Below are 12338 nucleotides of genomic sequence, written 5' to 3'. Positions count from 1 at the left end.
AGGATCACCATGGTTTTCCATGTGATCAAGGACCTGACCAAGCTAGAGACCTAAATGATTAGCTGCCTACCATCTCTATAATTAAGGAAAAAATTGAATTTGCGCATAGCCACTACTATCTAGTTGCTAATTATGTTTTTCCATTTTTTTTTATTTTAAAAAATAAAAAATTATTTTTAAAAATCATTACCAAACAAACTCTCAATTTTATATTATATATTTTTGTAAATCCGATTCTTATTTCCTAACTTAGCTTTGGACAATATTAGATATCATATTTTTGTGTTTTATTTTTTTAGCTACTACTGAAAATAGTAATGGGCAACATATACTGCTTGAGTTTTATGACTAAAAAGGCAAGGGCCAAGCAAAGTTTTTCCATGGGAGGTTATTTCCTTTCTACTGTTGTAAGAAGCTGACTCTGATGGTAAACCATTTGCTCTTCCTTTTTCTATATCATCATGGGAACGTTCTACAATAGATATCTTTTACTAGTCTGGAGGTATCAAAACTGAAGAATTGTACAGAAATAATTTCAACTAGTTGAATGCTTCTTGATGATGAGCTTCCCAAATATATTCCTCTTTATTTGCTGAAGTTTTTGGGATAATCTGACTTGGTGGATTTAGGTATGACAATAATACATGGGTTTATTTTTCGGACATTCATCTTGATCGGTCGAGTTTAGGAAGAATATAAATGGGTTTAGGAAAAATATAAACGGATTAGATAGGAATTTGAGAATTTCCTTTAAAATCTATGATGAGTTTAAGAGTTGGTATAGTGTCTTATCCAAGACCTACTTTTACCTTCTAGATGCGAGGTGGATTCATATTCGCACTCATTAATAGCCTTTTGTCCTTTTTCCTAAAGAAGGAAAACATACATGATCTTCAAGATAGTCATCCGCGACCAGAAGCTTCTAAGTCTCCCCCAACTCTATTCTCGCAAGGAAAAGTAGCTGAGGCCATGAGAGGCTGCCACGTATCTAAATTTTGGCTCGATGCACCAAAACCTCGGTCTGGGCAAACCATACACAAGGATCTCTCTCGGAGTGGGTGGAGCCCAATATATTCAAAATTTAAACAAGGCCCAATCTCCACCAATCAGCATTGGAGGATGCAACGGATAGGCAGTTGCAACTTGCAAAAAAATCCAAGCAACGAATATCCAAATATCGAGGTCAACCCACCAAAACACTTCCCTCAACCTTCTTTCTCTCTGGATCTTCGAAGCTTTTCTCTTTTGTTTTTGGAGTTTCAGGCCATAAGGTACACATCTTGGCTTTTCTCTCTTCTGGGTTTTGTTTAATATAGAAGTATGTATTTTTGTTTGGATGTTTCTTGACGATTGTGTTGTCTTGATGGGTTGTGTTTTAATTTGAGTGTATTGGGTGTTTGGATTAAATTTTAGTGGTTAAGAAGGATCTGGGTCTTGAAGTTTTCTAGAAATGAGTGGAAGGAATTGAATGTTTTAGATGCTTGGGCAAGTTGTGCAGGTTCCATTTTCTTATCACAGAGATTTTTACTTTTACCTTCTTTTTTTTTTTTTAATGGAAATTCAAGGGTTTTTGAATGTTTAAATTTCACAACTGAAATTTTATTTTAATGATGATTTGTAAATTAAGCTTGCATCAAGTTTGATTTTCTGGTTTCGAAAACAGTCATTTTTTTTTATGCAAACTGTTATCATATTTTCATTTTTGTAGTTAAAAGTTCAAGATTTTAATCTTTATATTGTCAAAGTGAGTGAGAATGAGGGATTTTTGGAGTTTGAATTTCAGAAGAGTAGTTTAAGTTTAGGCTTGGCCAAGTTTGATTTGCTATTGGTATTAAATGCTTTGCCTCAGCATGTTGAATTTCTCTGACTAGAATGCTGTATACATAATCGAATATGGATTTTTTTGTTTTGTTTTTCAGATGTATGACAAGAATTACATAGTGGGATTCAGTTCATGATTATCTTACCTTGTGGTTTACATGGATTGAAAGGGCATAAATTATATGTGTGACCTGCCAAATTCAATTTCATTACAAAGTACTGGGTTTCGACCCAAGCCCTTGATTCCAGGCACTTGTAATTCAAATGCAAAAAGGAGGGAAATTACACTTTGGAATCATCACTGGCTTAGTGGAGCCCTGATCTAGTGCCCTTATAAATTCATGTCTACCATGTAGCTCAGTGATCATGGGATATGTATGCATCATTCATTTGATGTACTAAAAGATCTGTGAGGAGTGAACTTTTCCTCTTCTTCCAGTAGCTCCTGATGTAATGAAAGTAAAAATAAATATGAGTAAGAAAACTCGAATCCTGATAAAAAGGTTTTATGTGTTGTAACATATGGTATCTCTAAAACTCATTATCTGTGTTTATGCTCATTGAGATAGCTCAGATGGGACACAGATAAGAATGACATAGTTTCTCCTTCCAATACGTCAAACAGTTAAAACAAATGTTATCTTTCAAATGCAGAAGTTTGAATATTCCAGTTGAACTGCATAGATAACAATAAATGAATTTTAGAGAACAGTGCCTAACGTTTTCTATTGTGCTTAGTTTTCTGTCTCTTGCCAAAAGTTCCCCAATTCTTGAAGGTTTCAGTGCTATGTATATATGATGCTTTGCCTTATATTAAAAAGGATATAAATTAATGGAGTTCAATATCGCTATGTTTTAACCTTTTCAATTTTAAAAGGTATGGCTCCTTGGGTTTTTTCCAACTCTGATCTCAAGTCGTTAAGGTACTTTGCACTTTGTGATAGCATTGGTTTGAATGATTTTGTTGCATTTTGTATAATAGTTTTAGGTTATGATTTGGGTTTTGATGGTAGCAGAGTGGGTACTGTGGTGGTCATGGTTTTAGTGTAGCAATAATGGTTGTGTGCTTGAAATAGTGATAGAAGGGCTATGTCTTGATTAGGTGTTGGCATTATAGTAGGGGTAGCAGTTACTAGAGCTTAGGGTCTATATCAAAGCCCAGGAACAAAATATAAACCAGACAATTGACAGTTCAAACCTACAACAATCTTGTTGGTATGATAAGTGGTTGGTGGTGTTGGTTTATGGCTTGGAAGTTTTTAACAGATACATCAGCAATGGATGGCTCAATGACAATGTGGGATGAGAAGGTATCAAAGAAATTGAAAGTAGAGGAGCTCGTTGCATCAAGAGGGGGTTTATGGTAGCCTTGTTGGGAAACTTCAATGTGATTGCTTTCCACATGAGTAGTTTCAGCATCAGGGTATCCATTGCTAATAGAGGATGCTCAAATTTTACATATAACCCCAATATGATGGATTTACCCTTTGGAGGGGGGTAAACATGCCGACACAGAGTCAAGAAATTCAAGCAATGTTCAGGATTGGCCTCTTTCTTGTCTCAAGATATGGAGAACATTTTCCTGATGTCCCAATGTGTTCATCCTTGACCTGTATTGGACTATGCCCACCAGCTTGTTAGATGGTGGGAGAGTGAGAAATGGAAATGCTCTTTTCATGTTGAAAGCATGTGGTTGAAGGTAGAGGGTCTTAGGGGTAGGATGAAAGATTCATGGAAAAACAATAATTTCAATACCTCTCCAAGTTTTAAGCTGGTTAAACAGATGAAAGTGTTGAAGAAAGACTTAAAGAGGTAAAAGATGAAAAACAGGGAAATGTAACAGTTAGAAAAGCAAGAGTTCTGGAAAAATTCATAAGTTTGAACTTCGAGAAGAGGAAATTGTCAGTTGAGGAATATAGAAGATTGGTGGAGGTGGAAGAAATAAGTTGAAGGTAGAAGAAATAAGTTGAAGGTAGAAGAAATAAGTTGAAAGTAGAAGTCAAGGGCCTCATGGTTAAAGGAAGGAGATCAACGAGACAAATCGGTTTCATGGGCTCACAATGCAAAGTGGAGATAATGATATTAGGAGATCTATAGTTGCTGGGAATTGGAGGACTAGGGAGAAAGATATGAAAATTGGGATAACTCATTTTTATTGGAAATCATATTCAGATGTAGAGCTTGAAAGATGGGTTGTGTTTCACACTAAATAGACAGTCAATATAGATTGGATGGATACAGGATCCCAGAGGGAGGTGTTAGTGGCCATAGAAGAGCTTAGGGGGACAGTGACTGGGTTCAGATGTGTTGACAAGATTATTTTTTGGCAGTAGAATCAAGAGGTTGTTGAATTGGATATGATCAATGGATATACCTCATGCCACTGGATTTTCAGAAGAGCTGGAATTTCATTTTCATAGTGTTGGTGCTGAAAGGAGTGGGGAATTATCTAAATGATCAGGTCCATAAGCTTATTAAGGGGACCTATAACTCTTTAGTGATGTGTTGGCTTAACATCAATGCAGAGTTAGCAAAAGTGGTGCCAGAGTATCAGAATGCTTTTGTTAAGGGTTGTTTCGTGATTTGAGAGTGAAGACTAAAGGATAGGGTTGTCTGCAAATTAGATAGAGAGGAGGTGCACAGCCATTTTCATTGGAAGTTCCTAATATACTCATCTTGCATGGGATTTAAGGAAGAATGGGTGGGAAGGATTACAGCATGCGTATCATCGGATACATTTTCTACTCTTCTCACTAGGAGCCCTATTGGATTTATTGAGAGCTTTAAATTTCTATGGCAGGAGGTTCTTTATTTTTGTTCCTCTTCATTATTGTGATGGAGGCGGTCAGTAGATTGGTAACTAGAGCATAAACTGGAGGCTTTCTAGAGTGTTTTGAGGTGAAGTCAAGGAAAGGGTAGGGGCAGACTACATCACATTTGCTGTATGCAGATGTTACTGTTGAATTCTGCAGCGATGATGTCAACCATTTAAGATATCTCAAGTGCAGTCTTCTTAGTCTTCAGGTGGTTTCACGGTTAAAAGATGGAAAAAAAAAAGTGAGATTACTGAGGTGGGTTTGGTCAAATGTATATCTATATTTTGGCTACAATGTTGGGCTGCAAATTGGGGACCCTTCCTACTATATACTTGGTTCTTCCTATTAGGTCTTTAGTGCAACTTAGCTTGATATATGTCAATATAAGCTTTTGGAATAAATTGGTAGTTTAATATGATATCAAAGCCTTGATCATTGAAAGGTCACTAGTTTGAATTTCACTAAATTATTTTCCCCATCCATTGAGCCCATTTATAAGCTCAAACAAAAGCATCTTATGAGACAGGGTGTTAAGGTTTGAGTCTAAATTAGTTTGACATTCATTGTTGGTCAATTAGCTAACAGCATAAAAGCTTTTGACTCAAATTGGTAGCTTAAAACTTCCCTTGGGAGCCTTTTATAAAGCCAAGTTAGTATAGATATCAGTGCTGGAAAGATCTGAAAGATGTTTGGCATGCTGAAAGAGACAATCTATCCAACTTGTTGCGATCAGATAAAAAAGTGTTCAGAAATTGATTTTTCCATGGAGCAGTCTGTTGAAGAAGCTGCAGTTGATGTGATGAAGTATTGTGTTTTATCTTCAGTATCCTACACAAACTGGTGAACAATTTGACAAAATTGTACATTAATGAAATTTAAGCACTCTGAGATATGGACTAACTATCAAGTGCCATTGTACCAACTTGTACACAACCAGAAATTCTTCTGTTAGTAATTTCATCTTACTTTCATGTCAAACTGACCCATTCAAATATGTTTGTGATACCTGCAGGACAAGCAGCTTGCCATTTTATGGATAAAAACGCACATGGAAAGCCGACCTCAGAGGATGTGACTCGGGAGTCACTTATTGCCATCTCTGATTCAGTACCAGATCAGGCTCTCCCTTCAGAACCAAAAACTCTGAATACTGAGAATCTGGTTAAAGGGGCAAACTGTGATGATGGATCAGAAAAGTATAGGTCTCAACTGATCTCGATTTCCAACGTGCAATCACCAGAGACGAAGATCTTACCAGCTGCACTGGGACAACCCAAGGGTTAGCTTAGACAGCTGTTTCATGCCAATCTGCTTATGATATAAGCATAAATCTCATGGTCAATGACAGTGTAGAGCTAGACTAGTACATACCTACTGTCTAGTTTGTGCAATGCCATATACACTTCTTGCGATTACTGGTTAGAATAAAAATAAACCTCAGACATGTGGGTGACCATGCTTGTTACACAAGGAAAAACTTCAGAGAGGAAGTGAGTTTCTTTCCTTGCATACCCTCTTCTTTCTGCTTTTTATGTCTTTGTTGAAACTGCAAAGTACTTAGCAATTTTGACATAATACCAGTATGCATGATCATCGAGGATTATCCAATCTTTCATGGTGTTTGTATTTCTTCTATAAATCGGAGTATTGGAATCTCTGGTTTAAGGTTTATACAGTAGAAGATCGTAGTTTTGGATTAAGCTTCATGAGATCTGATTGACACAGGTAATAGGAAACCATCCTTGATGGGTCCAATATTTTTGAAGAAACATTTGTGCCGAGGGACAAAATAATTATATTTGGAAAAACAACCTATAATAAAAAATTTCAGTTTGAAAATTTTTTACTTCTGTACTTATAAGAAAAATGTTTGAATTGGATTGTTAAATGCTAAAGTATCATGGTGATATATACCTGTTAAACTCCAAATTTGGATTGTAGTTGGTAAAGATTTAATTCATCAAATAAGGGTATCGATAAATGAAATTAAGGTACAAATAATAGAATGTGAAGTTGTATACGTGACATTAATCGAAAATCTTTATATCACAAGTAAAATACTAAACCCTTAATATGTGATAAGGGTGACAAGAAAAACCAAAGATAAAGTTGCCACAAATCAAATGAAAAGGTGATTAGATTGAAATTGTGATTTGATTGATAAATTGAGAAAACAACGATAAAATAATATGGAGAGAACCTAGGATTGAGGGATAATAAATATTGATTAAAATTTTTTTGGTCTTCCAAGATTGAACCACTAATATAGGCCATCAAAGTCCATAACCATATTTTAAAACTTGAAATTCATTTTTTAATAGTCATACAACAAATAATTTGATAAAAAGTTTTAACCTTTAAGACATTTAAAACCTAGAATTCATTTGGTAGATTATTCTCAATTGGTGGATTTTGCGCATACATTGAGAAAATAAAAAGTTTTGATAAGAAATATCATTGCGATGAAAATGGATTAAAACTCAAAAAGTCCTACAAAATAAGCATAGTTATAGGAAAGATATGCAGACAAAAATTTTATACTAAAATAATTGTGAGGTATAATATTTGTAATGATATTCTTTACAAAAGAATATTTTTTCTTTTATTAAGTGACTTTAATCACAATATAAAAAATAACAATGAAAGTGTTTTCTTAGATTTGGATTTGAAGATTAATTAAGGGCTTAGAATGGCCTGTTCTTGAATGATAAATGATCTATGTGTAGTACTTACGAGATTTCTCAGACTTAATAGGGATATTTTGTGAAGCCTCTTTTCTCATATAAAATTATTTTTTTTAATCCTTATCAAGTTACCATTATTTATAGATAAAATTAGGGAATCTTAATTCAAATTTACTTTCTTAATTTTAACAACTTGTCAACAATAAAATTTGCAAATAAAAGAATATTTATTTATAAATTCTCTTTTGACTTCAATTGAAAATTTTGTTTCCTTTGTTTAGTAGGTTGTGAACAAAAAAAATGTTTATTTCTAATTATCTTTTGACTTTAATTACTTGATTTTATTTTATATGATTTAATTTTGTAACCTTTCAAATTTTGTTACATGTCACCTTTTGAATTACTTGTCATATATTCGATGTGTATGACACATCACTTATTAAGCCCATTTTACTTAGTTAAGGAGTCACAATTTTAAAGACTTTGATGGTAATTTAATCCACTAATTTTTTTTCTTTACACATACATTGAAATTGTTTTATTAAAGAAAATGATATATGTATGATATAATTTGTGATATTTGACAATAATATGTAGAATGTGAAAATATACTTAAAATTAAAATCATCATCTACTTACTTTGTTGTGTATTGAAGGACAACATGTGTATAATTATTCTTTTAAAAAATATTCATAATTTCATTTACAAATTTTTACTTTTTTTGTATTTAATTATGATGCAAGACTCATGATTTTTGTATTTTCAATAACAAATTAAATGGAATTTGAAAATAATATAATGAAAATTAACTAGATTATTAAAATTTTACTTTAAAATTTTACTTTTTATAAATATATTAAAGATTTAAGAGTAAATATAGTATATATAATATGTAGTCACATATATAGACTAAGATCATAGTTGCCCAAGTTGACAAGGCTCTATTTTCCATTCGAAGACTAGAAGAAGCAAGTTCAAGCTTTAATAGGTGTTTGGTAAATCAACTTAATAACTAAAAGTGACTTAATAACTTAATTTAAGTCATTAAGCAAATTAAGTATATTTGGTAAAATAATTTAATGATATAACTTAAAGTCAAAATCAACTTTAAGTAATAAAGAAAAATAATTAATTTATTTTTAAATTCATATATTCATTTTACATTTTTATCCTATTTACCCCCCAATTATCTCAACGATTTCTTTTACTATTCCACAACTTCTATTGTTACTCAACCTCTTTTACTTTAATTATAATTTATGAGGATAAATATGTCTTGATGATTTAAAATAAATTTAAAATTAATTTTATCAAACAACCTTTACTTAAAAATAAGAATTAAGTGATGAGTTTTAAGTCAATAAGTTAAGTATAATTTAACTTAAGGTCAAATTAAATTATTAAATAATAATTATTAAGTTTTACCAAACACCCCCTTACCATCAATGGTATGTCGTGGATGTTTGATTGAATTTAAACGACATTTTCATCAATGTATCTAACACCCATAAAATAGATATATGTGTGTGTGTCATTATTACATTACATTTGTTCATTATGCTTTGATTTTTTTACTATATATACATGTATCTAAAATGGTTACTAAAAGATTCTAATAATAATCTAATTAATTAATTTACTAAAATGAATTAAATTTTAATATAAGATATTTCCATTTATAATAATTCATATTTTATTAAATAAACAAAATAATTGTACAATCTACTAATAATATTTGATTTTAAATATATGAGGTATATTTGGTCCATATTAATATTTTTTTCTTAAATTTGTATTCCTTTTATATGGTGGATCATAAAAGTTTTTTTTGTAAGTGTACATACATATGGAAAAAACAGGCAGAAAAGTTAATGAAAATTAGAAAAAATGGGAGTTTAATTGGAATGAACAAATAGCCTACCATTAATACTACACCTCCCTTATAGAGGGTTTTAGATTCCAAATTTGATGTGAATTTCAATTAAATGATATTATCCTTTTTATCTTTTCTATTTTTCTATTTTCATCTCATTAAATAATTCAAAATTATTAAAGAAACACTTTCTGGCTTCTTCTATTGGTATGTTTGTATACAAGGAAATATATCAGAGACATAAAACTTAACAAATACCCTGCTGAATTCTTTGTCCCAGAGTGTTGGGATTAGCCTATATAAAGGGCGTGAAGGTTTTTGTGAGGAGTGTGGAAAAAAAGGGGGAGGTTTCCAATGGGGTTGGCGAGCAGTTGGGTGCTGTATACAGCAATATTTGCTGGTGCTTTGGCTTTGAGATGGGTTTTGCTGAGAGTAAATAAGTGGGTGTATGAAGGGAGATTGAAGGGGAAGAGTTATCATCTTCCTCCTGGTGATCTTGGTTGGCCTCTCATTGGGAATATGTGGACTTTTCTCAGAGCTTTTAAGACAAAAAATCCTGATTCTTTTATCTCCAACATTGTTGAAAGGTTCTCTCTCTCTCTCTCCCTCTCCCTCTCCCTCTCCCTCTCCCTCTCTCTCTTATCCAGGGTTGATTTCTTTCCTTTGCTGATACTCTCACTGTTCTTTGTTCTTTTGAAAGTTATGGAAAACAAAAATCAGAAAATCTCTCCCTCTCGCTGACATACACACGTAGAATGACTTCATAATTGGGCATAATAATTTAATTTAGACATGTCCCCCCTCTTTTCTTTCTTTTGAAAATTATATATGGACAAAAAGATGAGAAAATTTCCAATACTCTTATCATGAAGTTATGATATTGATCATAATACCACTGATCCAGATATGGAAAAGGCGGAATCTACAAGACCTTCATGTTTGGAAACCCCAGTATCTTAGTCACAAGCCCCGAAGGATGCAGGAAAGTCTTAACAGACGACGACAACTTCAAACCCGGCTGGCCTACATCCACTGAGGAGCTGATTGGGAAGAAGTCGTTCGTTAGCATTTCCTACGAAGAACACAAGCGTCTCAGGCGCTTAACATCAGCTCCTGTGAATGGTCATGAGGCATTGTCCTTGTATATCCCATACATAGAAAAGAACGTAATATCTGACTTGGAGAAATGGTCTAAAATGGGAAACATCGAGTTCTTGACCGGAGTCCGAAAGCTTACTTTTAAGATAATTATGTACATATTTCTTAGCGCCGAGAGTGGGGACGTAATGGAAGCTTTGGAGAAGGAATATACTATACTGAACTATGGAGTTAGAGCTTTGGCTATCAACATCCCCGGATTCGCTTTTCATAAAGCATTCAAGGTCAGTCATAATACTCATTCCTTCTCTCTTCTTGTCATATCATTAATCAGGTTATTAGCATGATTACTAGTTGGTTTGTATGGTGCTCTCAGGCTCGGAAAAATCTGGTGGCTACTCTCCAAGCAACAGTGGATGAGAGAAGGCAAAGGGAGAGAGAAAATTCTTCAGCACGGGAGAAAGACATGTTGGATGCTCTGCTGCATGTTGAAGATGAGAACGGTAGAAAATTGACCGATGAGGAGATCATTGATCTTCTCATAATGTATTTGAACGCCGGCCATGAATCATCTGGTCATGTCACCATGTGGGCTACTCTTTTGCTACAAGGCCACCCCGAAATCTTCCAAAGAGCCAAGGTTCCTGATTTCAGATCATCACATCGTTCTTATATATTAATTAAGCCTGAGTTTCGAGTTTAGTTCCTTCTATTTTTCCACCATGGGCTTCCTAAAATATTGCACTTGACCAAACTGCAGGCTGAGCAAGAGGAGATTGTTAAGAACAGGCCACCTACACAGAAGGGTTTGACCCTTAGGGAAGTTCGAAAAATGGAGTATCTCTCCCAGGTACGTGATCTTTGAACATCTCAAATTCAAATTGGCTTCCACTACTTTAACTCAATGTTGAGGATGTAGTTATTTCCTTCTCAAAATTTGAAGGTGATCGATGAAACGCTTCGTTGGCTAACGTTTTCACTGATGGTATTTCGAGAGGCGAAAGCAGATGTCAACATAGGAGGTCAGCTATGTCATAGATTTTGAAGGATACTAACGAGCAGTACCACTATCACAATCATAATCTTATGTACACTAATTGAGAATAAATCCTTGATCGGTTTCAGGTTATCTTTTTCCCAAAGGATGGAAGGTTCTGGTTTGGTTCAGGGCCGTTCACTATGATCCCGAAATATATCCCAATCCAGAGGTGTTCAATCCTTCAAGATGGGATGTAAGTTTAATAACCTTCCATGTGCTTTTTCCACTGCAACTCATTTGGATGAATGATTAGAATGCTAATGTTGTCTACAAATTGCATGTGCAGAATTTCACACCCAAGGCTGGAACTTTCCTCCCCTTCGGAGCAGGCAGCAGGCTCTGCCCCGGAAACGATCTTGCCAAGCTGGAAATTTCCATTTTCCTTCACTACTTTCTTCTCAACTATCGGTGAGCATACATTGTTATCTCCAACTCCCAATTGCTAGAATTGGTAGAAAAATAGGGGCATATGCTAGATCATTCTAATGACTAATACAAGTGATTTTCCTTGATCTGCAGGCTTGAGAGGGTTAATCCAGGGTGCGAATTGATGTACCTACCGCATCCAAGGCCTGTGGACAATTGCCTGGCAAGAGTGAGGAAAGTAGCCTAGCGAGCTGAATGAAATATGTTGTCAGGCTTCTCTTACAAATTCTGCTTCTTTGCTTTGTGCTCATGCACCACCTCAGCTTCTTGTTTGTAATAAGATACAAGCTGCTTGCCTCTTAATAAATCTTTTGAACCCTTCACCATCTCATATGTTGTTGGATGCTTGTGGATGTTTGGCTTCATTTGTTGTCACTGATAGAAAAGTGCGTGTTCACATTCAGATCACTAAGTTACATAGAATTTTCATGATCACTATCCAAAAGTTACTACTTAGTAATACTTCTTTTCCTCAGCTTTTGTAATGACCGGGTATTTTATGCCACGTTAGCAATTTTAGTTTGAAAAGTCTTAATTTATGTGATGGTTGAAAAGTCAAAAAGAAAAGCGTTTGAAGAAC

The 12338-nt window shown here is 34.2% G+C and overlaps 1 protein-coding gene and 1 long non-coding RNA gene across 2 annotated transcripts; both read left to right on the top strand.

Annotated features, from left to right (window-relative positions):
• The first annotated feature begins 938 nt into the window (after nt 1-938).
• LOC100854237 (uncharacterized) lies at nt 939-6245 on the top strand. The gene is made up of 2 exons (XR_139854.4): nt 939-1271; nt 5650-6245. It is a non-coding gene; the product is annotated as an uncharacterized LOC100854237 (long non-coding RNA).
• A 3276-nt stretch (nt 6246-9521) lies between these two features.
• LOC100246155 (ent-kaurenoic acid oxidase 1) lies at nt 9522-12084 on the top strand. The gene is made up of 8 exons (XM_002264179.4): nt 9522-9782; nt 10100-10577; nt 10670-10933; nt 11054-11143; nt 11237-11315; nt 11419-11525; nt 11619-11740; nt 11852-12084. Exons 1-8 carry the CDS (start codon nt 9550-9552, stop codon nt 11943-11945), a joined length of 1467 nt encoding a protein of 488 aa, XP_002264215.1. The 5' UTR covers nt 9522-9549; the 3' UTR covers nt 11946-12084.
• The last annotated feature ends 254 nt before the right edge of the window (nt 12085-12338 follow it).

The sequence above is a fragment of the Vitis vinifera genome, chromosome 15 (genome assembly GCF_030704535.1).
Source record: "Vitis vinifera cultivar Pinot Noir 40024 chromosome 15, ASM3070453v1".
Lineage (NCBI taxonomy): Eukaryota > Viridiplantae > Streptophyta > Magnoliopsida > Vitales > Vitaceae > Vitis > Vitis vinifera.
This window is presented reverse-complemented; position numbering and strand designations above follow the sequence as displayed.

Bases quoted from the DNA above. Each gene is read 5' to 3' on its own strand.
- LOC100246155 (XM_002264179.4), top strand. From the start codon at position 9,550: ATGGGGTTGGCGAGCAGTTGGGTGCTGTATACAGCAATATTTGCTGGT. The intron at 10,578-10,669 runs GTCAGTCATAAT...TGGTGCTCTCAG, and splicing joins CTTTTCATAAAGCATTCAAG to GCTCGGAAAAATCTGGTGGC. The intron at 11,144-11,236 runs GTACGTGATCTT...CAAAATTTGAAG, and splicing joins AAATGGAGTATCTCTCCCAG to GTGATCGATGAAACGCTTCG.